This window comes from Sus scrofa, chromosome 6 (genome assembly GCF_000003025.6).
Source record: "Sus scrofa isolate TJ Tabasco breed Duroc chromosome 6, Sscrofa11.1, whole genome shotgun sequence".
NCBI lineage: Eukaryota > Metazoa > Chordata > Mammalia > Artiodactyla > Suidae > Sus > Sus scrofa.
The window spans coordinates 59556031-59579063 of NC_010448.4; the positions used below are offsets into that span (position 1 = coordinate 59556031).

General features: G+C 57.3%; 2 protein-coding genes across 8 annotated transcripts; one reads left to right on the forward strand and one right to left on the reverse strand.

Moving 5' to 3' along the window:
• Window positions 556–3307, forward strand: RPL28 (ribosomal protein L28). 7 transcript variants are annotated; one of them, XM_021095010.1, is made up of 5 exons: window positions 556–690; window positions 1032–1120; window positions 1216–1339; window positions 2876–2994; window positions 3172–3307. In XM_021095010.1, the coding sequence occupies exons 1-5, from the start codon at window positions 615–617 to the stop codon at window positions 3259–3261; spliced, it is 498 nt and encodes a 165-aa protein (XP_020950669.1). In that variant the 5' UTR covers window positions 556–614; the 3' UTR covers window positions 3262–3307. The 7 variants fall into 7 exon arrangements, with proteins under 7 accessions (XP_020950669.1, XP_020950671.1, XP_020950670.1 ...); XM_021095012.1 differs by having other exon boundaries at window positions 610–690; window positions 952–1120; XM_021095011.1 differs by having other exon boundaries at window positions 627–695.
• Window positions 8971–14454, reverse strand: UBE2S (ubiquitin conjugating enzyme E2 S). Its single transcript, XM_021095037.1, has 4 exons — window positions 13907–14454; window positions 13137–13284; window positions 11666–11856; window positions 8971–9462 (listed from the first exon to the last, which is right to left on the reverse strand). Exons 1-4 carry the CDS (start codon window positions 13907–13909, stop codon window positions 9133–9135), a joined length of 672 nt encoding a protein of 223 aa, XP_020950696.1. The 5' UTR covers window positions 13910–14454; the 3' UTR covers window positions 8971–9132.

Genomic DNA, 23033 nt, shown 5'->3' on the forward strand with positions numbered 1-23033 from the left:
GAGGGGGAAATAACAGGGGGTTCCTGGAGTTAGCCGAGGGGTTCCGAACGTAGCCGATTGGAGATCGACTGTTTCCGAGCAGATCCGAAGGGGCACGGGCCAATAAGTGGGAAGGCGGCCGCCCCTCCGAAGAGCGTTTCCGGAGAGTTTCGAAAATGTCCGAAACTACTTAACTACCTTCTTCGGGAATAGCCGAGGGCCTACGAAGAAGACTGGAAGCACCCGAAGACTATGGAGCAGAGCTAGGTTTTAATAGTTCAGGCACTCTCACGTTCCTTCATAAAACAAATATTTATTGAGTTGAGCATCCATTCTGTGGCCAGCAATGGGTGGCAATATTGGAAGAGGCCGCTGAGGAAGGGGCCGTGGGGCTTCTAGAGGTGGACACAATCGGAAACCCAGCCGTGGGCTTCCGACAACACAAGAAGGGCTATCCAAACTGTCCCCTTCCGCGTCGAGAACACGCCCTCGGGTCCCTAGCCGAAGAGTTCCGAAAATCCCCGAAGGGTTTTGCGACGGGCTGGCGGAAATAGCCGAGCGTTGCCGAGCTGGTTCGGAGACGGGAGGGGAGAGGCGGGGGACAGTCGACGCGCGTGCCCAGAGAGGAAGCGGAAATGCGTGTGGGTATTAAAAGCGTCGCTCCGCCCCCGGCGTGTCTCTTTCCGTCTCCGGCCGCCGCACGGAGAGGAGGTGAGGTGCGGCCTCTTGTCCGCCCGCGTGGCCGTCTCGCGCCCGCCGCCGTGGGTCTGTGCCCTTGCCTGGCCTCTCTCGCTGCGCCGCTCGCCTCCCTGGCTGCCCCCGAGCCCCGCCGCCCTAGGTCGCTGTGCATTTTCATTTTCTTGTCGCTCGTAGTCTCGGCCGCCTAAGTTCAGCTCCTCTACCTTAGGCCGCCCAGCCCCGCCTGGCAGATTTCTAAGCGCTCTCGGCCCACACGGTTCCCCCATTCCCCAGGTCCCCACACGCGGCCTTCCCCTGTTGTTCACCGTCGGCCTGCTGCTCCCTTGACATTTCCCGGGCCCCTTCCTCCGCAGCTGCCGTTATGTCCGCGCACCTGCAATGGATGGTGGTGCGGAACTGCTCCAGCTTCCTCATCAAGAGGAACAAGCAGACGTACAGCACCGTAAGTGGGGCCCCGACGCCTGGGTCTGAGGGAGGGACCTTTACGACCGCTGGGCCCTGGCCCCTTTCGCGACCGCCATGTGTCCCGCTTCCCAGGAACCCAATAACCTGAAGGCCCGCAACTCCTTCCGCTACAACGGGCTGATTCACCACAAGACCGTGGGCGTGGAGCCGGCGGCGGACGGCAAAGGGGTCGTGGTGGTGATGAAGCGGAGATCCGGTAAGCATCTGCCCTGGCTCGGCCGGGCGACAGACCCCCCCACACGGGCGAGGAGCTATGGTTTCTCAGTGTCGGGCAGCAGCACTAAGGTTTCTTGGGGTCAGGACAGTTGCCTGGGAAGCTGGCTCTTCAAGCTTGCCCTCCCCCTGTATGAGCTGGCCAGGCTGCTTTGCTTGTTTCATCGTTTGAAAAGTCATGAATAGGTCCTCAAGTTGTCCCCTCACCAGGATTTATGTTTCGGGGAGGTATGATTCAGTGTTGTGTTTAGGATAAGTCTTTAAAACAGCTCAGTGAATGTCAGTCTCAAAGGGTGGGAAAATTGGGCAGACAGGTGGGGGCCTTTCTAGCTCCCACGTGTAGGAAGTGACAGCTTGGGTCTGAGGCAGTGGCGTGACCCCCTTTGTGGCTGCAAGGACTCAGAAGGGATGCTTAGCCTCCCACCCCCCTAAACCGCTCTCAGGCGCGGCCAGGCCTTTTTATTTAGACTCGGAGTCAAGAAGAGGCAGGGTATCACAGCTATCTTTTTGTTTTTCGGGGTGGAGGGTTTGAGATAGGAAAAGTTTTTCCTCCGTCTCTTGTGAGGGCCAGTTTCCGTTTGGGTTGAGTCCAGTGTCTTGGTTCAGTGACAGCAGTGACCACACCTGTTGCCTCCATCTCAGAGGGGAAGGGATAGCCCCTTCCCTGCGAAGCAGCCCCACGAGCAGCCAGTTCCTTGTGCTGTTGAGCTTCCCAGCTTCCCACACTCCTGAGAACCCTGTTCTGGTGTGTTGAGCCCCCAAGGCTTTGCTTTCTCTTCTTGAATTGTCGGGTGGCCCTTTCTGGGTAGTCAGAAACTGGCTTGACCTGAGGAGGTAACATAAACCTTCTCTATGGCATGGGTCCTTGGCTTCTTGGGGGAAACCAGGAGCGTGGGACCCCATCAGCCCTGTGACACGGTAAAGGGGGTGTTTTTCTTTTATCCTGGGCAGTGGAGTCCAGGCTCACTTGTGCTCAGGTGAGGGCTTACCCTAGGACTCTTAATTGCCCCTGGTCTTCCCGTGGTCCAGCATCACCCCAGCATCAGAGCCAGGCCTCACAGTGTGGCGTATTAGACATTTGGTGCAGAGGAGTTGTCTTGGGCCCTGGAGGGTGCAGAAGGGAGAGGAGCCAGAGCTGCTTTCTGGGGAGTGCCCACTCCCTGGCTGCCATAGTGCTGCGAATGCCCGCCTCAGCTGGGCTTCTCAGATTCTGATAACTGCTGTGTGCATGTGGACAAGGGAGTCCCCGTTGCTTCTGCTTCTAAATCTGTGCTGTGAGACGAGCAGTGCTGTGTCTGCACAGCTGGGTGGGGAAGACACACCTGTACAGGTGCTGGGCCTCGCCTGCCATCGTCCTATAAATTGATGCCCAGAGATGGGGCACCATGTGCAGGCTCACACAGCCCAGGCACCCACCCAGGTCCTCTGGGTGAGATCGTACCCTCGCACTAGGGGTGGGCACAGAGGACCAGACCACCCGACTGACCCCTGGGGGCTCTCTTCTCCCTTCTCCCACCAGGCCAGCGAAAGCCGGCCACTTCCTACGTGCGGACCACCATCAACAAGAACGCCCGAGCCACTCTCAGCAGCATCCGGCACATGATCCGAAAGAACAAGTACCGCCCGGATTTGCGCATGGTGAGTGGGAGCCCAGTGAGGCCGTGGCAGGTACGGGGGGTGACTCCGTGGGCGCCCAGAGAGCCCAGCCAGTGCTGGGAGGGGCGGCTTTCTGGAGAAGGGGCACCATTATCCTCCTGGAGTGGGGCAGGGTCCCAGCTCGTGGGGTGGGTGCACTGAGCCAGCCTTGCCTCCCAGGCCGCCATCCGCAGAGCCAGCGCCATCCTGCGCAGCCAGAAGCCAGTGATGGTGAAGAGGAAGCGGACCCGCCCCACCAAGAGCGCCTGAGCCCTGCCCTTCCCCAAAGCAATAAAGACAACAGTCTTCTCCTTGCCTTCGGGTGCGTGCAGCTCCTGTGCCCTGCCCCCTGCGTCTCTCACCCAGGCCCCGTCCCCAGGCCTTCTCCCACCCACTGGGACCACACGGGGCCGCACAGTGTTGGGTCTGGAGCATCACATTCTCACAGCCTGCTAATGCGTGACAGAGCTTCAAGAAGGACCTAAAGGGGTTGGTTTTTAACAGCCTCAATCTCCTGAGTGTTCTTCTGTGTTTATAGTTTTGTGGTTGTGTTGGCAGTGTGGCCTGCAAAGGTGGAAGCATTTGCTGTGTGGGAGCCCAGCTGTAGACCACGTGTTTCTCTTGGGGTGGCCTGAATACTCCAGTGGGAGCTGGGGTGGGGAGGGTCTTTTCTGGCATGCCCATGCCAGTGGGCCTCCTACCCACATGGGTTCTGGAGCAGCACAGGAGCCTCTCCAGGGGACTGCAGATGCAGTGAGTGTCCTCGGGCAGGGTGGACAGAGCTGTCAGGGCCCCCATTGTGTTCAGGGCCCAGGGTGCCCAACTCTGCTTGTCTGAGATGGAAGGCAGCACCCGCACTAGTGCGGCTCATAAATCTGGAACCTGTGACTCTGTCTTGGAGAAGGGAGCTTAGGCTGCACCAACCACCCAGGAGGAAGGCGACAGCCCCAGGCTGCCCGCCAGCAGCCATGTTCTTACTAAACAGGCTGTTCTTGGCTAAAAACCCAGCGGGCTGACTGGACCTGCACCTGCTGCTGCACCGGGAGTGCACTTGTGCAGCCTCTCCCCCCAGCTCCCCAACTCTTTGCAGCCTCTCTTGCCACCCTTCCCCCAGGCTGCGTCTTCCTCGCACAGCTCTGCCTTCTCTGACCACCAGATCTCAGGTGGCTCTGGCTTGCTTCCCGGTGGCGGCCTTGGCCATGGCGTGGGCTCACAGACCACGCCATGGGGACCCAGTGCAGAGACCAGCACCATGTCAGCACCGCACAGCTTTGCATCGGGGCAGGGAGCAGCAGTTCTGGCTGACCACACACCCAGGCACACCCAAGCTCCATTCCCCTCCAGCCTTTCCAAGCAATGGGCAGGAACCGGATGACCCGCCAAACCTTCTGCCTCCCCTGGGCCATTTCGCCTCGCCCTGGGGTCTGTTCTCAACCCCAGGAGTGGGATCCTGGTGGAACTCTGTCAGGTGACCTGAAGCCCGCTCGGCATCCCCCAGCCCACTTCCGCCTTGTTTCCTCCGGGACACCTGGCCCCTCGCTGTCCCTCCACTCCCTGCAGTTCTGCCTCCAGCCACCTGCACTTGTTTCTCAGCCTGGGCAATGTGTCCTGTTCCCCCAGTGGGCCTTGAGGTCTCTCCTGACTACTCTAAAGTGGAGACCCTTCCCTGGCCAGCTTTGTTTCTCTCCAGCACTGGTGTCCAGCTGCTGAGTGTGCTGTGCTGGTGAGCCAGGTGAGTGCTGGATGTTGAAAAAGCAGGTCTGAGGCCCACGCAGCCGTGAGCGTTGAGTGGTGGTTGGTGGTCTGCCCCAGATCCCTGCTGTAGGCCCTTAGCCCACTTGGAGTCCGGCTGGTCACCTGGGCCCCCAAGGTAACTCCCCCTGTGGCCTCTGTTTCCGCATCTGTGACAGCCTCAGTCAGTGGGCCTCTGCCCCTGCGGGTGGCCAGCCCATTGGGGTGGCCGGGCTGAGGAGACCACAGCAGGGGTCAGGCGGGCACAGGTGAGGTGGAAGCCGGTGTCTGTCTTTGCTTCCGGAGTCTCCAGTGCTGCAGAAGCTCTAAGCCCCATCCTCCTGCCTCCCTCCTGGGACGGGAGAGCTGGGAGGGAGACATGATTGGTGTGGACCCGTCTATTCAGTTTGTTTTCTCACAATTCATGTTTCAGTGCGGAAATTGGAAAAGCAGAGATAAGAGATTAATGTGAGATGTTAAATCATGAATTCCCAGACTCAGTGAAAGTGCTGAACACCAAAAACAAAGGGAAAAATCTGGAAAGCTGCGAGAGGAAAACCAACACAAGCCAGGGAACTGCAGTGAGACTCACTTCTCAGCAGGAACAGGAGGCAGTGGGATGAGAAGCGAGTGCTGAGAAGGAAGCCCCCAGCCCCTGCGTCCTGCCCTCCCATCACCCCGCTACCCACAGCAGACCCCCTGGGCTAGGGGCCAGTCTCCCTTGGTTCCAGTTCCAGGTCTGCTAGTTCCTACCTGTGGGCATTTGGTTGGGTCAGGAGTCTCTGCCTTAGTTTTCCCTGTATGTGTGATTCTTCAAGCCTGCACAAAGCAGAGATCTTGGTTGGCTGCTGTGTCTCCAGTGCTAACCCAGGGAATGTCTGCAGAATGAGGGTAGGGCACACCCCTGGCAGCTGCCCCGCGCAAGGTCGCTCAGAGCAGTGGCAAGCTCTGTCCACGCAAGGGACTGGCCTTGATTGTATTTCCATCTGTAGGATACGTCAGATCCTGCTTGGTCCCCTCACTCCCTGGCTGTGCAACCTTGAGGAAATCCCTCAACCTCTGTGCTGGGACACATGCATATTAACAGATGCTGCTTTCTAAGGCTGTTGAAGTTTGTGCAGAAAGCTCGTAACATGCCCTGCCAGGACAAGCCCACGCATCTTCCTTGTGCAAATGAATGGTTTTGCACACAGAATGATGCTTGTGTTTTTCATAGCACTTTGAGAACAAATCCATACACGCTGCCACCCGTGGCTTGCAGTCTGTGTGAGTTCTGTGAATATTGTGTTCTCTGCTGCATTTCCTCTAGGCAGTTTCAGTCCTGTCCAGGAATTTTTAAAATCCCTTTGTTTCTCTTCTGGTCATTTGCTAGAATAAAATGTATTCTTTAAAGTCATGAAAAAACACGTGGTTTGAAGACAGCCTCGGAGCCCCAGATCTGACCGCCCCACTGTGTTTCTTGTTTTGTCTTGAAAACTGTTCACAGTTACCCACTTGTGGGCTTTGAGAGCCTGGCCCTTAGCTAGGCTCTAACAGCAGAACCAGCATATTTATTTTAGCATCTCTGCCTGGGGTATTTATGGACGAGATGCAGCAATGGGGGGATGCTGAGTGCACAATTTTCCTGTAAATCAAAAAAAGTTGATTAGGAGTTCCCTAGTGGCTCATCGGGTTAAGGATCTGGCATTTTCACTGCAGCAGCCCAGGTCGCTGCTGTGGTGTGGGTTCCATCCCTGGCCGGGGAGCTTCCACATGCCAGGGGCTTGGCCAAAAAGAAAGTGAACAGAAACAGAGCAGCTTAACCTGTTGCAGCATTTGCATGTTGCTTTTTCACTTACTGTGTCTTGGAGCTTGGCCCGTCTACATAGCAGGCTTCTTCCTGCTCTGGAATGGAGCAGACACACACCCGACACTTACACACCCCCACCCCCCACCCCAAGCTCCTTGCTGGGAACAGGTAACCGTATCCCCAGCTTTAGGGAAACAGTCTTGTTACAGCTCTTCCTCTGAGCTGGGTTTGGCCATTCTTCAAGCGAGGCCTTGTGACTGGCTTGTTGGGCTGGGCTTTTCCATGCTGCTGCAGGTAGTGATGGTTCATTACCTTTGTGTTGTGGAGTGTTGCTCTTGAATGTACCAGCACGTTTGTACTCTCTGCACTTAGGACAGACGTGGGCTTGCAGCCCAAGGTACCTGTGCAGGAATACTAAGCAATGAGGTATTGATGCCTTCAACCTCGTAGCATCTCACTGTGTCGCTGCGCCCCGAGCAGCATGTGGCCCACAGGACTTCACAGCAGCACTGTGGTGGCCTCCACCTTGGCTCACACTGCATTCCGCTCCCGTCCCTAATGACCTTGGGCACCTCTGCCCGTGCCTGGCAGTCACTGGGAGTTCCTCCTTTGGGAAGTGCTTGCGTGGTGCTCTCGCCACCGATGTGCCGCTCTTTGCATATTGTCTGGACCTGTCCCTTTTGGTTGTGTGTCTTCTATCCCCCTGCCTTGTCTTTCGTTCTGCTTTAGAGAAGCAGTTCTTGATTTCAAATTGAGACTCACAAATACATCTGTTTTAAGTATTACTAAATTTTTTTCCCCTCTTTTTAGGGCCACACCCATGACACATGGAGGTTCCCAGGCTAGGGGTCCAATCGGAGCTGTAGCTGCCGGCCTGCACCACAACCACAGCCAAGTGGGATCTGAGCCATGTCTGCAACCTGCACTACAGCTCACAGCAATGCCAGATCCTTAACCCACTGAGCAAGGCCAGGAATCGAACCTACGTCCTCATGGATGCCAGTCAGGTTTGTTAACCACTGAGCCATGCTGGGAACTCCCATTTTAAGTATTAAGTATTTTAAGTATTTAAGTATTAAGTCTTGACAAAATTATGCACCCACATGACCTCCACCACAATCAAGATCTGGGTGTCCTCCCTGGTCCCAGCCAGCCAGCGATGTGCTGTTGGCCTTTCCTAACTTTGCCTGTTGCAGAATTTCACAAGTAGAATCAGATATTTTGCAGCCTTGTGTATCTGGCTTCATTCCGCATGGTTATATGTATCATTGTTTTGCTAAATCCTCCACTGCGTGAATTCTTAATTCCTTACTCATTCATCTGTTGATAAACACTTGGGTTATTTCCAGATTTTCCTTATTAGAAAGGAAGCAACTATGAAAATTCATGCACCAGTCTGAGGAGACAGGCTCTCCTTTCTTTGTATTTTGATTTTAGGGACACTCCCATGGCATAAGGAGGTTCCCAGGCTAGGGGTCCAATCGGAGCTATTGCTGCCAGCCTACACCACAGCCACAGCCACAGCCACACCGGATCCTTGACCCGCTGAGCCAAGGATAGGGATTGAACCTGCAACCTCGTGGTTCCCAGTCAGATTCGTTTCCCCTGTACCATGACGAGAACTCCTGTATTTTGATAATTTTGACTGCACCTGTGGCGTGTCGAGGCTCCTGGGCCAGAGATTGAACCTGCACCACAGCAACGACCCGGGCTGCTGCAGTGACACCAAATCCTTAACCTGCTGTGCCACAAGAGAATTGTGTCCTGTGGCCCAGCTCAGCCTGCTGTCAGGCTGTCTACACCATTCCTGGTTTCTGCTAAGGCCCACCGCTCCCCACCAGCTGAGGACATGGACATCTGCCCAGGCTTCGCCCACACCCCTGACCCTCAACAGTCCAACAGGTACAGTGACTGCCAACCTGCAGATGGAGAAACAGGGCAGGGAGAGGGGCCATGCCCCAGGGCAGCCACTGTGGGCAGAAGCAGACCTGCCCTCACCGCCTCCCACCCTTGGAGTGAGGACAGAACTGCCATCAGGGACAGGTTGCTGCAATCAGACTGCCTGGGCAGCCTCATCCGATCAAAAGGAACGGGTCAGCCATAAATGGGGACTCTGGGGTAGCCCTCAGGCCCTACAACCCCAAGAACTGAAACCCACCAACCATGAGCAGGCAGACCCCAGGAAGTAACGGCCTGTGTGCCCGGTGGTCCCTTGGTGTCACCTCTGAAACTGGAGCAGTGACCAGCCCACCACACACAAACTGTGAGCCAAGCCTGGGATCTGCCACGCTGAACGGACCTTCCAAGGAACATGCTCTCTGGGCAGAGCTGCAGCACACCCCACACCCGTTGCCTGGCCATCCTGGGCAGGGACGCCGCCAGGGCCCCGCAGGAGACACCCCCACAACCCCCAGCTGAGGGCCCTGCGCTGAGCCTCAGAGGCCAGGGCGCCCACTGCTCAAGGGCAGCATGGTGCAGGCACAGCAGCTGCCTTTCCAACTTTATTTAGAAAAACAAATCCAGGTCCCAGTGCCCCCACGCCCTCCCCCACCCCAGCCATAATTTAAATAACTTATTAGAGAAGAGTTGGGGTCGGGTGGGGGGTGGGGGAGGAGAGCCCGCTACAGCCGCCGCAGCGCCCGCTTCTTGTCCGTCTTTTTCTTGGCGGCCAGCTTCTTATCTCGCTCGCCAGCATGTTTCTTGGCCATGGGACCCTCGGCCCCTCCCGGGCCCCCAGGGGCCATGGGCTCCGTGGGGGAAGCGGCAGCCCCGCTGGCCAGGGCCCGGCTGGCCTCGGCCCTCCCACCACTGGGCCCGCCCGAGCCCCCGTGGATCTCAGTGAGCAGGCGCGCGCGGGCGGCGTACTCCTCATAGTTCTCCAGGAGCAGGCGGCCAGCCTCCTCGTTGAGGGCAGACTCGGGGTTTGGGTGGATCAGCAGGCACTTGATGGTCTGCGGAGAAGAGGGCCCGGGGTCAGGGGGGCCGAGGGCCGCCCACATCTGGCCTCCTGGCCTCCGCACTGGCTGCTCCCTCCGCTCCAACAGTGTTCCCCGAGATGGCCCATCTGCCCAGGTCACACTGGCGCAGGCCGCTGGATCAGTGACTGAGACCTCAGCCACAGAGGCAGGTGACGTGCCCAAGGTCACCGGGGAAGTGAGCGGACAATGAGGAACTCACGCCAGGGTCTTGGGGACCCCAGAGCTCCGCCTTTCCACACCACGGGAGGACGCTTGAGCCCAGAGCCGCCACTGGCTTTAGGAGGAATCCCAAGCACAGAACCACAGACCGAGCTGGGCAGGCCTCACCCAAGAGACAGGCACAGGGCACAAAAGGATGTGCCCGAGGGACACCAGAGGGCAGTCTAAGGAGGAGGCTTCAGCACTCTTGGAGGCTGAGATGTGACCCTCTGGGTGAGTCTACACAGACAGCTGTGGCCCCTAAGCCACGTCTGGTTTTTCTTTTTTTCTTCTTTTCTTTTCCCTGCTTGTGGCATGTGGAAGTTCCTAGGACAGAGTTCGAACCCACACCACAGCAATTACCCAAGCCACTGTAGTGACAACGCCAGATCCCTAACCTGCTGCGCCACAAGGGAACGTCCACACCCTGACTCTGACCAGCACATCCCACAACCGGAGGCCTGGCTGAGCCCGGCCTGGGCCCTGCACCGCAGGCCCCAGGGATCACTGAGGACACTCAGTTACCCTGCGAGCTCATCTCTAGGGTCCCCGGCAGCTGCCACTGCCACTCCACAGAGAGGAGGGAAAGGCTGGGGTCTGTTTACTCTGGTGCTTGATCCTCCCCAGTGCCCTGCAGGAAACCCCAATTCCCCACCCTCCCTACCATCTACCCCAGGGGCTCGTTAGAAATTCAGTCTTTAATAAAATATCTAATTCTTGAGACGGGAGGAGGGGCAGCAGGTGACCCCCAGGCTTTAAGTAGCCTCTGGGACCTGGAACATGGAAGCAGTTGCGGGGTCTCCCCGTCAGCCCCCTGACTCAGGCCTGGGGGGCTCTCCGTGGGGGCCGCCCTGTGGTGCAGGGTGTGTAGCAGCTTCCCTGTCTCCACCCACGAGGTGCTGGGAGCACCCCAGCTGTGACAATTAAACACGTCCCCAGAAGATCAAAGTCCCCCTCGTTGAGATGCCTGCAGTGTGGATGGACGGCTGCATGAGCTGTGACTGCTGGACACCAACGCACTGCATGCTCATTTCACCCCCGACCAGGCCTGCATCCCACAAACCATCACCTGCTCCACAGCAAAGCTGTCTGGGCACTGCCAGAGAAGCTGGAAAGCTGTAGCCCTCAACCACTTCAGTACTGACTTTAAAAAAGAAGCAAGGGTTCCCACTGTGGCTCAGTGGGTTAAGGATCCAGCGTTGCCTCTGTGACAGGGCGGGTTCCATCCCCAGCCCAGTGCAGTAGGTTCAAAGCATCCAGCATTGCTGCAGCTTCACCTGGGATTCAATCATTAGCCCGGGGAGTTCCACATGCCACAGATACGGCCATTAAAAAAATAAGCAACACGGAGTTCCCGTCGTGGCGCAGTGGTTAATGAATCCGACTAAGAACCATGAGGTTTCGGGTTCGGTCCCTGCCCTTGCTGAGTGGGTTAACAATCTGGTGTTGCCGTGAGCTGTGGTGTAGGTTGCAGACGCGGATCCCACGTTGCTGTGGCTCTGGCGTAGGCTGGTGGCTACAGCTCCGATTCGACCCCTAGCCTGGGAACCTCCATATGCCGTGGGAGCGGCCCAAGAAATAGCAACAACAACAAAAGACAAAAGACAAAAAAAAAAAAAAAAAAAAAAAAAAAAGCAACAGGAGTTCCCGTCATGGCGCAGTGGTTAACGAATCCAACTAGGAACCATGAGGTTGCGGGTTGGATCCCTGCCCTTGCTTGGTGGGTTAACGATCCGGCGTTGCCGTGAGCTGTGGTGCAGGTGGCAGACGCGGCTCGGATCCCGCATTGCTGTGGCCCTGGCAGCCAGTGCAGCCGGTGGCTGCAGCTCCGATTTGACCCCTAGCCTGGGAACCTCCATATGCCATGGGGGTGGCCCTAGAAAAGGCAAAAAAACAACAAAAACAAAAGAAACAAGGCTCTGTGACTTGGCCGTCCCCAGGACATCCAGGAGGAAGGCCAGGCCCAGCCCTAACTCACCAGCAGCACATGCCGGATGCCCAGCTCAGCTGTCCAGTCCCTCTTGAGCACGTTGACACAGATCTCACCGTTGGCGCCCACATTTGGGTGGAAGATCTTGGTCAGGAAGTAGCCCTTGGGTGGGGAGGCAGGAAAGTCCTTCCCCAGCAGGAGTTTCATGCGGAAGAGGCCTCCGGCGTATGGGGTCCCCTCTGGAAGGCAAGGGACGGGGAAGGGGACAACTGGGTCAGGAGGCTCAGGTCTCCTGGGCACCCTGAAAAGCCCTAAAGGGCAGTCTCCACCGACTAGGCTCAGGGCAGGCATTCTGGAGAGGGCGAGAGGACTGGGTTCCCAGGAGGCACCCCCCCACCTCAGAGGTAACCCCTTGGCTTGTGGTTCCCACCCATGGGATGCCTCTCCCCCCCCACCCCTGCCAAGTGGCAAGGCCATGCACACCCACAGCTATTTGGAAGCCTGCTAGGCCAATGCCAAGACAGCTGTCAACTCCACAGTCTCCCCGCCAGACAAACATCCTCATGCCTCAGCCCCCACATCCAACCCATCAGCAGCCTGGGCAGCTGACCTCAGGTCCTCTCCTGAATCTGACCCTACCTCCAAGTCTGGTCACTCCTCTCACCTGTGGACACTAGCAATGGTCAAGAGCTTCCCGACCGCCTCTGCCTTCTGGCCCCCAGCCCCGTCCTCACTGGTCAAAGGAACTCTGAGGCACCCATTACCCCTGTTTTACACCCACCAGCCCCTTCCTTTCCAAACTCCTTAGAAAAAAGCCTACAAACACTGAAATATGTCCCCTAGAAGCTTCTCTAGTCTCCCTCCTTCCTGTTCCCGTAAGGTACACACGGAGTCGGCCAAAAACCTCTGGGGACCCATCAACACACTCTAACCGACACCCCTGGAGAAGTCCGCCCTGATCCTTCCCTACAAGCCGAACTCCCATCTAGGTCCTTCATCACTTGCTCGGCGCTGAGATTAAGAGAAATTCCACTAATAAGTGAAATGTAGCACACACGCAGTAACACGCTGAACCACTGTGTGTGGTCCAACGATCACAGGTACTCATTTGCTTGTTACTGCCCTCTGCCCGCCAGACTGCACCTGGCTTGTTCTCTGCTTGGTCTTCAAAGCCCCTGACACTGACAGCAGGAAGGAATTTGCAATCGTCTAGCCCGCCCCCCCAGGCCTCTCAGACACCATTCCCACGTCCTGGCACCCTCTTCCCAATTCCACTCAATTCCTTCCCATACTTCTGGGTGTGAGGACACCCAAACCAGATAGGACCCCCAGGATTTTCTCTCAATTCTCTCAGAGAAAGTATACACAACTGCGATTTCCCGCCCTGCAGCCCATGAGCACCATGCGTACCAGGTGTGCCCGTCACAGGTCTGGCAGCCCACCTTATACTGAGAGCTTCCTATTCCCGCTCCAAGGATGCCAAGGATTTAGGAAGCGCACCTCCCTCACCCACACTCACCAGGGCCCTCGATGGTGACCTGCAGGTCAGTGAGGTCCTCCTCGTTGGGGAAGACCTTGATGCCATCAGGTGGGTCAGCTGTCAGTGTCGTCACCTCTTTGTACACCAGGCGGATAATGTGCGGGGGTAGGTTCTCCACATTGGAGTTCTAGATGTGGAAAAAAGGGGGCGAGCCATGGGCCTTTGGTCCTGGGGCCTCCTGCAGGACCTAGGATGCGGTGGCCGCCCTACTTTTCTTGCCCCTGCAGTCCTAGTCTGGCCAATCACCCCGAGCTCCCAGACACTCCCAATCCAGGGTGCTTCAGGCGATGGCTTCAGGTGAATCTCCCATTAGGAATGGAGCGGATCTCCAAGGTCTGGCGGATGACTCCACCTTCCCCATAAGTCCCTAAAGCCCATTCGTAGCCCCACATACGGACCCCCAGTGGTCCCGGGTAGGCCCGAGCCCTACCCCGGTGTCCTTCCACACCTCAACTTGGGAAGACCATCCTGGAAACCCCAGCTCCGGCCTGGAGATGGCGGCGGAGTGTCGTTACTCCCGGAACACCCACGGGCAGGCCCGAAAGCCCGGAGCCCTTCCCGGAGCTCAGCTGGGCCTTCCCCTCCCGCTCCGCCTACAGGAGGGCCCCTGGGCCCAGCCCTAACCCAGGACCCCCAACTGGGCCATCCAATCCCCCAGCCGCCAGAGAGATGCTCCTGAGACCCCATCTCCTCCTCCAGGAGGGCCCTGACCGCCCCCCCCCCCCAACAGGCCCGGACGCGACGCTCACCATGACTGCGGCCGGCCGGGGGCGGGTCCCCCCGGCCCCCTTCCTGCGCTCTCCGGCCGCTGGCTGGGGCGGGGGGCCCAATTGCCGCCGCTGCGGCCCTGGGGAGGCCCCAGCGGCCCGGCTCCGCGCCCCACTGCCTCCGACGACCGCCACACACCGCCTGAGCAGGTAAACCCGCCCCGGGCGCCCGACCGCACTAAGCCGGCCGCGCGCACACCGCCGCCCTTTTATATCCGCCCACAGGCCTCGCCCCCTCGGGGCCCCTCGCGCCGCGCCTCGACTCGTGACGTCAGTGCGCACACTCCTTGGCGTTCGACGAGCTCGCTCCCTTTCGACAAACTGCGGGCAAGAGCAGGAGAAACTGGGGAGGGGGCGCGGGGCAGGCTGGCCAATACGTGCGCACGGGGGTCAGGGAGGAAATCCAGGAGAAAGGAGAGGTAGAAAAGGGGAAGTAGAGAAGAGAACGGGAAGGGTGACGCGACCGCTGATTGGTCCGTTTGAATGAAACGCCGGCGTACGCGCTCGCGCCCTGACGCCCAGGAAATCGCGCACGCGACTAACGGTCGACCCGGGAGCCCGAGCCGAGCAAAGAGAGGCGGGACTTGAGGGGTTTTAAAAGGATGATGGAAGGCGGTCCGGCCAATGGGGACGCGCAATCGTGGCGTGGCGTCATGAGACACGCGGAGGCCAATCCCTACTGGAGAAGGCGTACTGGGGCCTTCTCCAGTAGGGAACGGGAGAATTGGAGAGCAACCAATGGGAGTCCTCCCTACCGCGGACCCAGGCGCTCGCAGCCAATTAACTTCGTTCGTTTCTGTGTATGCAGATGAGTGTGCCCGGACGCCTGCGCCCCTTCCTCAGCCTGTGGCGGGGGTGGGCACCGCGAATTGATAGACGTATTTCTGCGAGGCGCCATTTTGTGCTGGCAATGACCTATGACCCGTGTCCTGTGTTGGCAGAGGTTCCACGACCGGCCCCACCCCCACCCCCATGTGTGACCTCTGGCCCCGGCCAGGCCTCGGTTGCGACGCCGGGCGTCAGTTTACTCCTGTGAGAAGAGGAAGAGTCCCCTGGCCTTGTTCAGGGCGCGGTCCTTCTTGTGACTGACCAGGGCCCCCGGCCGGCCGCGCCCCGGCCGGGGCTCCCTCCGCCTGTCGGGGGAAGCGGCCCGGGGTGCCCCGGGGGGACCCTGTCCGGAGAGCCGGAGGCCGAGGAGCTGCGCGGCCTGCCTGGCCCCGGTGCGGTGCGGCCGCGGCGCCCGCCTCAGGGCCGCTCAGCCCCGGAGCGGAGCGTCCAGCTGGGCCACGGTGTCCCGTCGGGGGCCCAGCTTCAGGAAGAGGGAGCAGGACGGTGCCGAGACTCCCACAGCCTCGCGGTCTTCGTGCGCCGGAGGGGCGCGCGGGCGCCCCGCACCCGACCTGCAGGTTCCGCCCGCTGAATGCGGACCTTCCCGCCCCGTTAACACACGAGGACCCCGAAGGAAGAGGGGGGTCGAGTGACTTGCCCAGGGTCCCCCGTGGGGACAAGCAGAGGCGGCGGTGCAGCTGAGCTGTCCCAGCCGACGGTGACTTATGGCGAACCGGGGAGCGGTGGTGGCGTCCTCCGCGCTGACCGGGCCCGCGCCGCCGGGGTCCCCCGAGCCCTTGCCACGGCCCTGTGGGGCGCGTGTCGTGGGATGCCCCCCGGACTCCCGCATGCATTCAGTCCGCTTTTTCTGAGCACCTACCATGGGGCAGGCAGGATGCTGTGGGGATGCAGCAGAGTGTAAAAGGGACAGCACCCCGCGCTCCTGGAGAACCAGACAGTGAGCCAGTGTACCCCGCCAGGAACACAGCCTTTGCCGAACAGTAAGTCGGGGCCAGGGGCGTAGGAAGGGAGGGGGCGGGGGTCTGAGGCAGGATGATGGCGGCTGCAGGAAGGTCTAGGTGAAGAGCATTCCAGGGAGTTCCCATGTGGCGCAGGAGAAATGAATCCGACGAATATCCATGAGGATGGGGGTTCCATCCCTGGCTTCGCTCAGTGGGTTAAAGGTCCGGCCTTGCGGTGAGCTGGGGTGTAGCTCGCAGATGTGGCTTGGATCTGGCCTTGCCATGGCTGTGGTGTAGGCCGGCAGCTGTAGCTCGGCATCACCTCTTGGCCTGGGAACTTCCATATGCTGCAGGTGGGGTCCTGATAAGCAAAAAAAAAAAAGAAGAGCATTCCAGAAAAGGGAACAGTCCATGCAAAGGCGAGGTGAGTGGATGGTGTGTTTAGGTCACCCCTAGGAGGCCGGGTCAGAGGTGCTGACGACAGAGGTAAGAGGGGCAGCCGTTGCCCCACTGGCCTAGGCCCAGGTGGGCCAGGTGTTGTTTGCAAGCCCTGGGGAGCCAGTGGAGGTTTTGACTGGGCGGTGGGCAGGGACAGAGAGAGGCCCCTGGAGGTGATGGCAGCTTCCAGCAGGTTGGTGGCAGTGGGGATGGGAGGCCTGATGGGAATCGGCGAAGTCAGGGCCTGAGGGAAAAGTTAGGAATTGCCCGTCGTCTTAAAATTGGGGTCTGCGCGGCTCAGTAAAGTTCTTGCCTTTGCTGGGCGTTCTTCTCTGTCCCACCCTGCTCTGTTCTGCTGCCGTCGCGTCGGAGCAGCGTAGGAGATGGAAGGGGGTGGCTGTGTGCCAATCGGACTTCGCTTATGGCTGGAGTTCGCCGTCTGGGAAGGCTGCCCTTTACCTGAGCTTGAAATGCCCACAGGCCCCACCTCTGCTGAAAAGCTTTCAAGAGCCCCCAACACGCCGCATTCTGAAGGCATCCGAAACTCCCACAAGATCCATACGCACCCTCGCCCTGAGGCCCCCTTGGCCTTCCTCTGTCTGACCTGAGGATGTCACATCTGTGTCCCCCATGCCTGGAGAGGCCCCCCCCCACCTGTTCTCTCCTTGTCCCCCTCATGGCCTAGACTCACCTTATAATGTCACCTCTCAGAGGAGCCCTCACCTCTCCTCCTCTGCTTTGTTCACGTCTCCCTCGTTCTTCCTGGTCCATTGGAATGAATACTTATTTTTGGTCCCTGATCCTCTGACGAGTGCTGCCCCAGCAGATCGGGGACTCTGTCCTTCGCCCCTAGCAGAGTGCCAGACAGATCAAGGCGCTCCTTCAGCCAGTACCTACTGAGCACCTGCCATGTGCCAGGCAGCCTTCTGGGCGCTTGGGCTCTGTCCGCAGAGAGACAAAGATCCTTGCTCTTGTGGAGCTCACTGTGGTGAGGAAGGCTGGGCACAAAGGTGAAACCTGGCAAATAAGTAAAATACCTGCTGTGTTAGGAGGGAGGGAGTGCTGTGGGAGAAGAGAGAAGTAGGGCAGGGAGGGGCTGGGGGGACAGGTTATGCGGAAGCCAGGGGGCCAGGGAGGCCTCGCGAAGCAGGTGTCACGTGAACACAGGAAGTAAGCGACCAGCTTATCTGGGAAGAGCGTTCTGGGCCTGGGGAACCGCTGGAACGAAGGCCTAGCAGAGTCGAGGCAGTGCCAGGAGGCCAAGAGGGTGTGCCCGGGCTTGGGGAGGGGGTGTCCTGCAGGGCCTGGTTGGGACTGTGGTCTTGTCTCTGAGGGAAGAGGGAGCCACTGCAGTGTTGGAGCAGAGCAACGCTGTGTCTGACTCAGGTCTTTCCAGGTCACTCTGACTGCTGGGTGGAGATGAGAGTGAAGGGGGATGAGGGCAGAGGCGGAGAGCCCAGGGAGGAGGCTGCTGCACTAACTCTGAGAAGAGGAGTTCCCGTCATGGCTCAGTGGTTAACGAATCCAAGTAGTATCCATGAGGTTGCGGGTTTGATCCCTGGCCTTGCTCAGTGGGTTAAGGATCTGGCGTTGCCGTGAGCTGTGGTGTAGGTCGCGGACGCAGCTCGGATCCCGTGTTGCGGCTGTGGCATCGGCCAGCGGCTACCGCTCTGATGCGACCCCTTGCCTGGGAACTTGCATATGCGGCAGGTGCGACCCTAGAAAAGGCAAAAAAAAAAAAAACAAAAAAAAAAAAACCAAAAAAAACAAACCAAAAAACCCCAAGAAGAGATGTGCTAGTGGTCAAAGAAGATGTATAAATGGCCAGCAAGCACATGGCCAGAAGTTCAAGGGGAAATGCAAATCAAAACCCCAGTGAGATGCTGCTTGCCGCAGCCAGGACGGCTGTGATGGAAAGTGCTGATGGAAAGTGCGGTGACGATGGTCTTGGGGAGGATGCGGGAAAATGGGGACCTCACGAAGCAGGAGAGAAGGACGCCTGGTGCGGATGCTTCGGAAAACAGCCTGGCAGTTAGTTCCTCTGGTGGTTAAACCAAGAGTTGCCAGATGACCCAGCCGTTCCCCTCCTAGAAATGAAACATGTCCACACAGAAAGTCATACACGGATGTTCATAGCAGCCTAACTTAGAACAGCCCGAAGGTGGTGCAGCAGGTTCAGTCACTGCTGTGGCTTGGGTGGTCGCTGTGGTGCATGTTCAGTCCCTGGTCCCAGGATGTCTGTGGCAAAAAGAAAGAGAACCTAAAGTCAACAAACAAAAAAGCCCTCTCACATGTTCAGCAGCTGGGGAGTGGATAAACAAACCGCTGTGGTGTGTATGCTCAGACAATGAAATGTCGCATTGCCAGAGAGAGGACGCGGTACTGACACGCTGCGTGATGGATGAGCCTCCTCACCTCTCTGCTAAGGGAGAGAAGCCAGTCACACAGCACCAGGTTATGCGATCCCGTTGACGTGAAATGTCCCGAACAGTCGCAACCACACGCACACACAGTGGATTAGTGACGGCCTGGGCCTGGGGATGAGGAGGTGAAAGCTAATGGGTAGATTTCTTTTAGGGGCAGCGAACATGTAGGGTTGGTTGTGGTGGGAGTTCCCGTTGCGGCTCAGTGGCAACGAATCCGACTGGCATCCACCAGGACTCGGTTCCCTGCCCTCGCTCAGTGGATTAAGGATCTGGCATTGTGGTGACCTGTGGTGTAGGTTGCAGACGTGGCTCTGATCTGGCGTGGCTGTGGCGGAGGCCAGCACCAATTTGACCCCTATCTTGGGAACTTCCATGTGCCTCGAGTGCGGCCCTAAAAAAAAAAATGTGTGGTGATGGCAGAGATGCACAACTCCACGCATATACGAAAACACTTTAAATCGGTGAGTTTTATGTGTATGGCGTGTGAATTGTATTTCAATAAACCTGTTTTTGTGTGTGTGTGTGTTTGTCTTTTTGCCTTTTCTAGGGCAGCTCCCATGGCATATGGAGGATCCCAGGCTAGGGGTCTGATCGAAGCTGCAGCAACGTGGGATCTGAGCCATGTCTGCGACCTACACCACAGCTCACGGCAACGCCGGATCCTTAACCCACTGAGCGAGGCCAGGGATCCAACCCACAACCTCATGGTTCCTGCTCCAATTCATTGACCACTGAGCTACGACAGGAACTCCTAAACCTGTTATTTTCCTAAAAAGAAGTTTTAAAAAATACTGAGATAGGAGGAACTGAAAGAAAGCAGGGGTGTTGGTGAAGAGAGCGGTCTCAGGGGAGCATGCTCTGAGCTGGGAGAGGTGGGCACGGAGGGGCTGGCTTGGCAGAGCCCTAGGGGCCAGTGAAGAATTTTGGCCTAGGGATGTGAGTGGATCTGATACTCACATTGAGACTCTAGCTTAGTGCTGCTTGGTAGAAACTGGTTGGAGGGCCCAGGGCAGAAGCAGAAACTCCAGCTGCAAGGTGGCTGTGGCTTGGGCCAGGGTGGTGGCCTTGGTCGTGGGAGAGAAGTGGGCGGACTCAACTACTCAGGAGGTGGCCTTGTGTTGGGGCCACTGTCACTATGGGTTAGTTTGGGAGCCCGGAATCAGCAGGTATGGGCCAGGGCACAGACACCCTTCCTCTGCTCAATACTGGAAACCCATAAACTAACTTCTGCTCCAGGAAACCCAGATGGTCCTTTCGGTTCAAATTCTAGCTTCAAAAATGGACTTTGTTTTTTTCTGTTCGTCTGTATTAAGTCAGAAAGAAACGGATGCTTGGAGGGAAATTCATGTAGTTACTGCCGTGCAAGCAACACAAGCAGGACCTTCGGCTCTGGCCCTCCTTTGCCTCCTGCATTCTCACCTGTACCCCCTCAGGGTGTCTTCTCCCCCCACTGTGGGTGTCTACACTCGCGTCCTGGAGCAGCGAGTTTCTGGCATTCTCCAACAGGCAAGTCCTTTCACTGGGGCCGGTCTGTGGCTAGAAGCTGCAGTGAACATCCTCCAGCCTTTATCTTTGGCAAAGCTGTGAGCTTTCCTGAAGAAGTTCCTAGAAGTGCAGCTGCAAGATCTCAGGGCATGTGTTTGTGCACTTCCACCAGGTAGCCTCTGGCAGGTTCCTCCTTACTTGGATCCCCATCATCAGGATCTGATCTATTCATTCCGCAAGGATTTATTTAAAACCAGCTTTTGCCGGGCCCTCTTCTAGGTGCTTAAGGTACATCAGTGACCAAGACACTGTGGCTGGGGCTTCTATTCTGGTGGGGAGACAGAAACAGGAAGTACCAAGCCCAGGGTTGCCCAGGGTGCCGGATTATCAGTGCTTACACTGGGGAGGGCCTGGGCTCAGAGGAAAGAACAGTGAGTAAAATTAAAAGGTATTACTTACTATAGAAATTGAAGCAGGCAAGCCAAGGAGGATTGGGAACACTGGGGGAGGGAATTTTAGGTGGGAGGGAGTCAGGGAAGCCTCAGTGAGGAGACATTTAAATAAAGAGTTAAAAGCCGAGAGGAAGCAAGTTTTGCGGATATCTAGGGAAAGACTGTTCCCTGGCGGAGGAAGCAGCTGATGTTAATATCCTGGGGCAGAAATGAGCCCAGATGTTAGCAGTCTCCAAAATACGTGCCAGTCAGGGGCAAACGAAGGTGCCTCGTCTTTCATCTGCGTTTCCTCTTACCAGTGAGGCTGAGCCTGTCTTCGTGTGTCAGTGCCTGCATCTTTGTTTCCGAGTCTAGGGTCTGTGGTTGCTGACTTGCTCTCTGCCACTTAGTATTTTTAACCCTGTCTGTCCCTCCACTGTCGGGGCTGTGGTAGGTAATCGACAAGAACCTGTCCCTGCCCCTGAGCAGAGGAAGCACTCCCTGAGGAGGGGCTTTGCCGTCTTCAGATCGGGTGCTCCCTCTAGTGACAGACAGCAGCAGTGAAACGCCGGCTCCCAAACCGCAGACGGCGGGGGCAGGGCGGAGACCAAGTTGGATGAAAACTTTAGTCCCTAGGGCTTCCTTTAATGGCTATAAAACTGACCCCCCTGTTGCACAGCAGGAATAATGCCTGATGGGGAGTTCCTGTTGTGGCTCAGCTGGTTAAGAACCCGACTAGTCGGAGTTCCTGTGTGGTGCAGTGGAAGCAATCTGACTAGCATCCCTGAGGATGTGGGTTCGATCCCTGGCCTTGCTCAGTGGGTTGAGGATCCTGCATTGCCGTGAGTTGTGTTGTAGGTGACAGACGCAGCTCAGATCCTCTGTTGCTGTGTCTGTGGTTTGGGCTGGCAGCAGTAGCTTTGATTTGACCTCTAGCCTGGGAATTTCCATATGCTGCAGGAAAAAAAGAAAAGAAAAAAGAATAATGCCTGATGCTGGCAAGGGTGGGAGCAGACAGATGTTTTCACATACGTGGACTTGGCAGGGCTTTTGGACTTGCATCTTGGCACTGTATGGCGAACAGTCTTTAAAACACAATTGGGAGTTCCCGTTGTGGCGCAGTGGTTAACGAATCCAACTAGGAACCATGAGGTTGCGGGTTTGATCCCTGGCCTTGCTCAGTGGGTTAAGGATCCGGCGTTGCTGTGAGCTGTGGTGTAGGTCACAGATGCGGCTCGGATCCCGCGTTGCTGTGGCTCTGGCGTAGGCCAGAGGCTACGGCTCTGATTCGACCCCTAGCCTGGGAACCTCCACATGCCACGGGAGCGGCCCAAGAAATGGCAAAAAGACAAAAAAATAAAAGAAAATAAAATGAAAAAATAAAACACAATTGTCCTCTGACCCAGCAGTTCACCCCCCTAGGAGGTCACCCCAGGAAAAAGTAAGTGAATGCTCCACATGGTGTGCAGAAGGACCCGCCTCAAAGTGTTGTTTGTAGTAGTGAAAACTGGGAAAACTCCACGCGTCCAGTGGTATGGACTAGATTAAAAATCATGCTGCTGCCTGGACGGCAGTGTCCATGCCATGAGAGAGCCAGAGTCAGGAAAGAGACTGAGGAGCTGTTCAAGCTGGAGGAGCCTCGAGAGGCCAAGTGACCAGACGTGGCTGATCCTGGAGGACCCGGGGCTGAACGGAGAGGGGCTCCGAAAGGCCGCATCGGGACAGCGGGCGCAGGGTGAAGGTGCGTGTCATCAGTATGAAGTTCTTGATGGTGACCGTACTGCAGCTGTGTAAGAGAATGTCCTTGTCCTTCCCAAATGTCCCTTGGGGGCAACTTACTGTCCAGTGTCTCAGGAAAAAATGTACATGGGAAGAAAACTGTAAAGCAGTGTGATGAAACCTCAACAACTGATGAATTGACGAAGGTTGCGCAGGCGTTCTTGGACGTATTCTTGTACTCTTCTCCAAGTTTGAAACTATGTCAAGGTATGAAGTTAAAGGCATTTCCCTCCTGGCTCAGCAGGTTATTTAAGAATCTGGCACTGGTTCTGCTGTGGTGTGGGTTTGATTCCTGGCCTAGGAACTTCTGCATGCTGTGGACAGGCAAAAAACAAAAACAAAAACAAAAACAAAAACAGAGGAGTTCCTGCTGTGGCTCAGTGGGATCAGCAGCATCTTGGAAGCACTGGGTCGAAGGAGTGATCCCTGGCCCAGCACAGTGGCTTAGGGATGCAGTGTTGCCACAGCTGTGGCTTAGCTCATGGCTTTGGCTTGGATCTGATCCCTGGCCTGGGAACTCCATGTGCCACCAGGCGGCCAAAAAACAAACAAACAGGAGTTCCCACTGTGGTGCAATGGGATCAGCAGCGAATTTGCAGCTCCAGGATGTAGGTTTGATCCCCAGCCCAGCACAGTGGGTTAAAGGATCCAGCATTGCCACAGTTGCCCAATAGGTCACAACCGTGGCTTGGATCTGGTCTCTGGCCTGGAAACAGTGTATGCTGTGGGGCGGCCAAAAATGAAAACAAATGAACAAACT

Excerpts from the sequence above, each read along its gene's own strand:
- RPL28 (XM_021095010.1), top strand. The coding sequence starts at position 615 with ATGCGTGTGGGTATTAAAAGCGTCGCTCCGCCCCCGGCGTGTCTCTTT. Across the intron at positions 1,121-1,215 it reads ACAAGCAGACGTACAGCACC|GAACCCAATAACCTGAAGGC; the intron begins GTAAGTGGGGCC and ends CCCGCTTCCCAG. Across the intron at positions 1,340-2,875 it reads GGTGATGAAGCGGAGATCCG|GCCAGCGAAAGCCGGCCACT; the intron begins GTAAGCATCTGC and ends TTCTCCCACCAG.
- UBE2S (XM_021095037.1), bottom strand. Across the intron at positions 11,857-13,136 it reads GGTCACCATCGAGGGCCCTG|AGGGGACCCCATACGCCGGA; the intron begins GTGAGTGTGGGT and ends CTTGCCTTCCAG. Across the intron at positions 9,463-11,665 it reads GCATCCGGCATGTGCTGCTG|ACCATCAAGTGCCTGCTGAT; the intron begins GTGAGTTAGGGC and ends TCTTCTCCGCAG.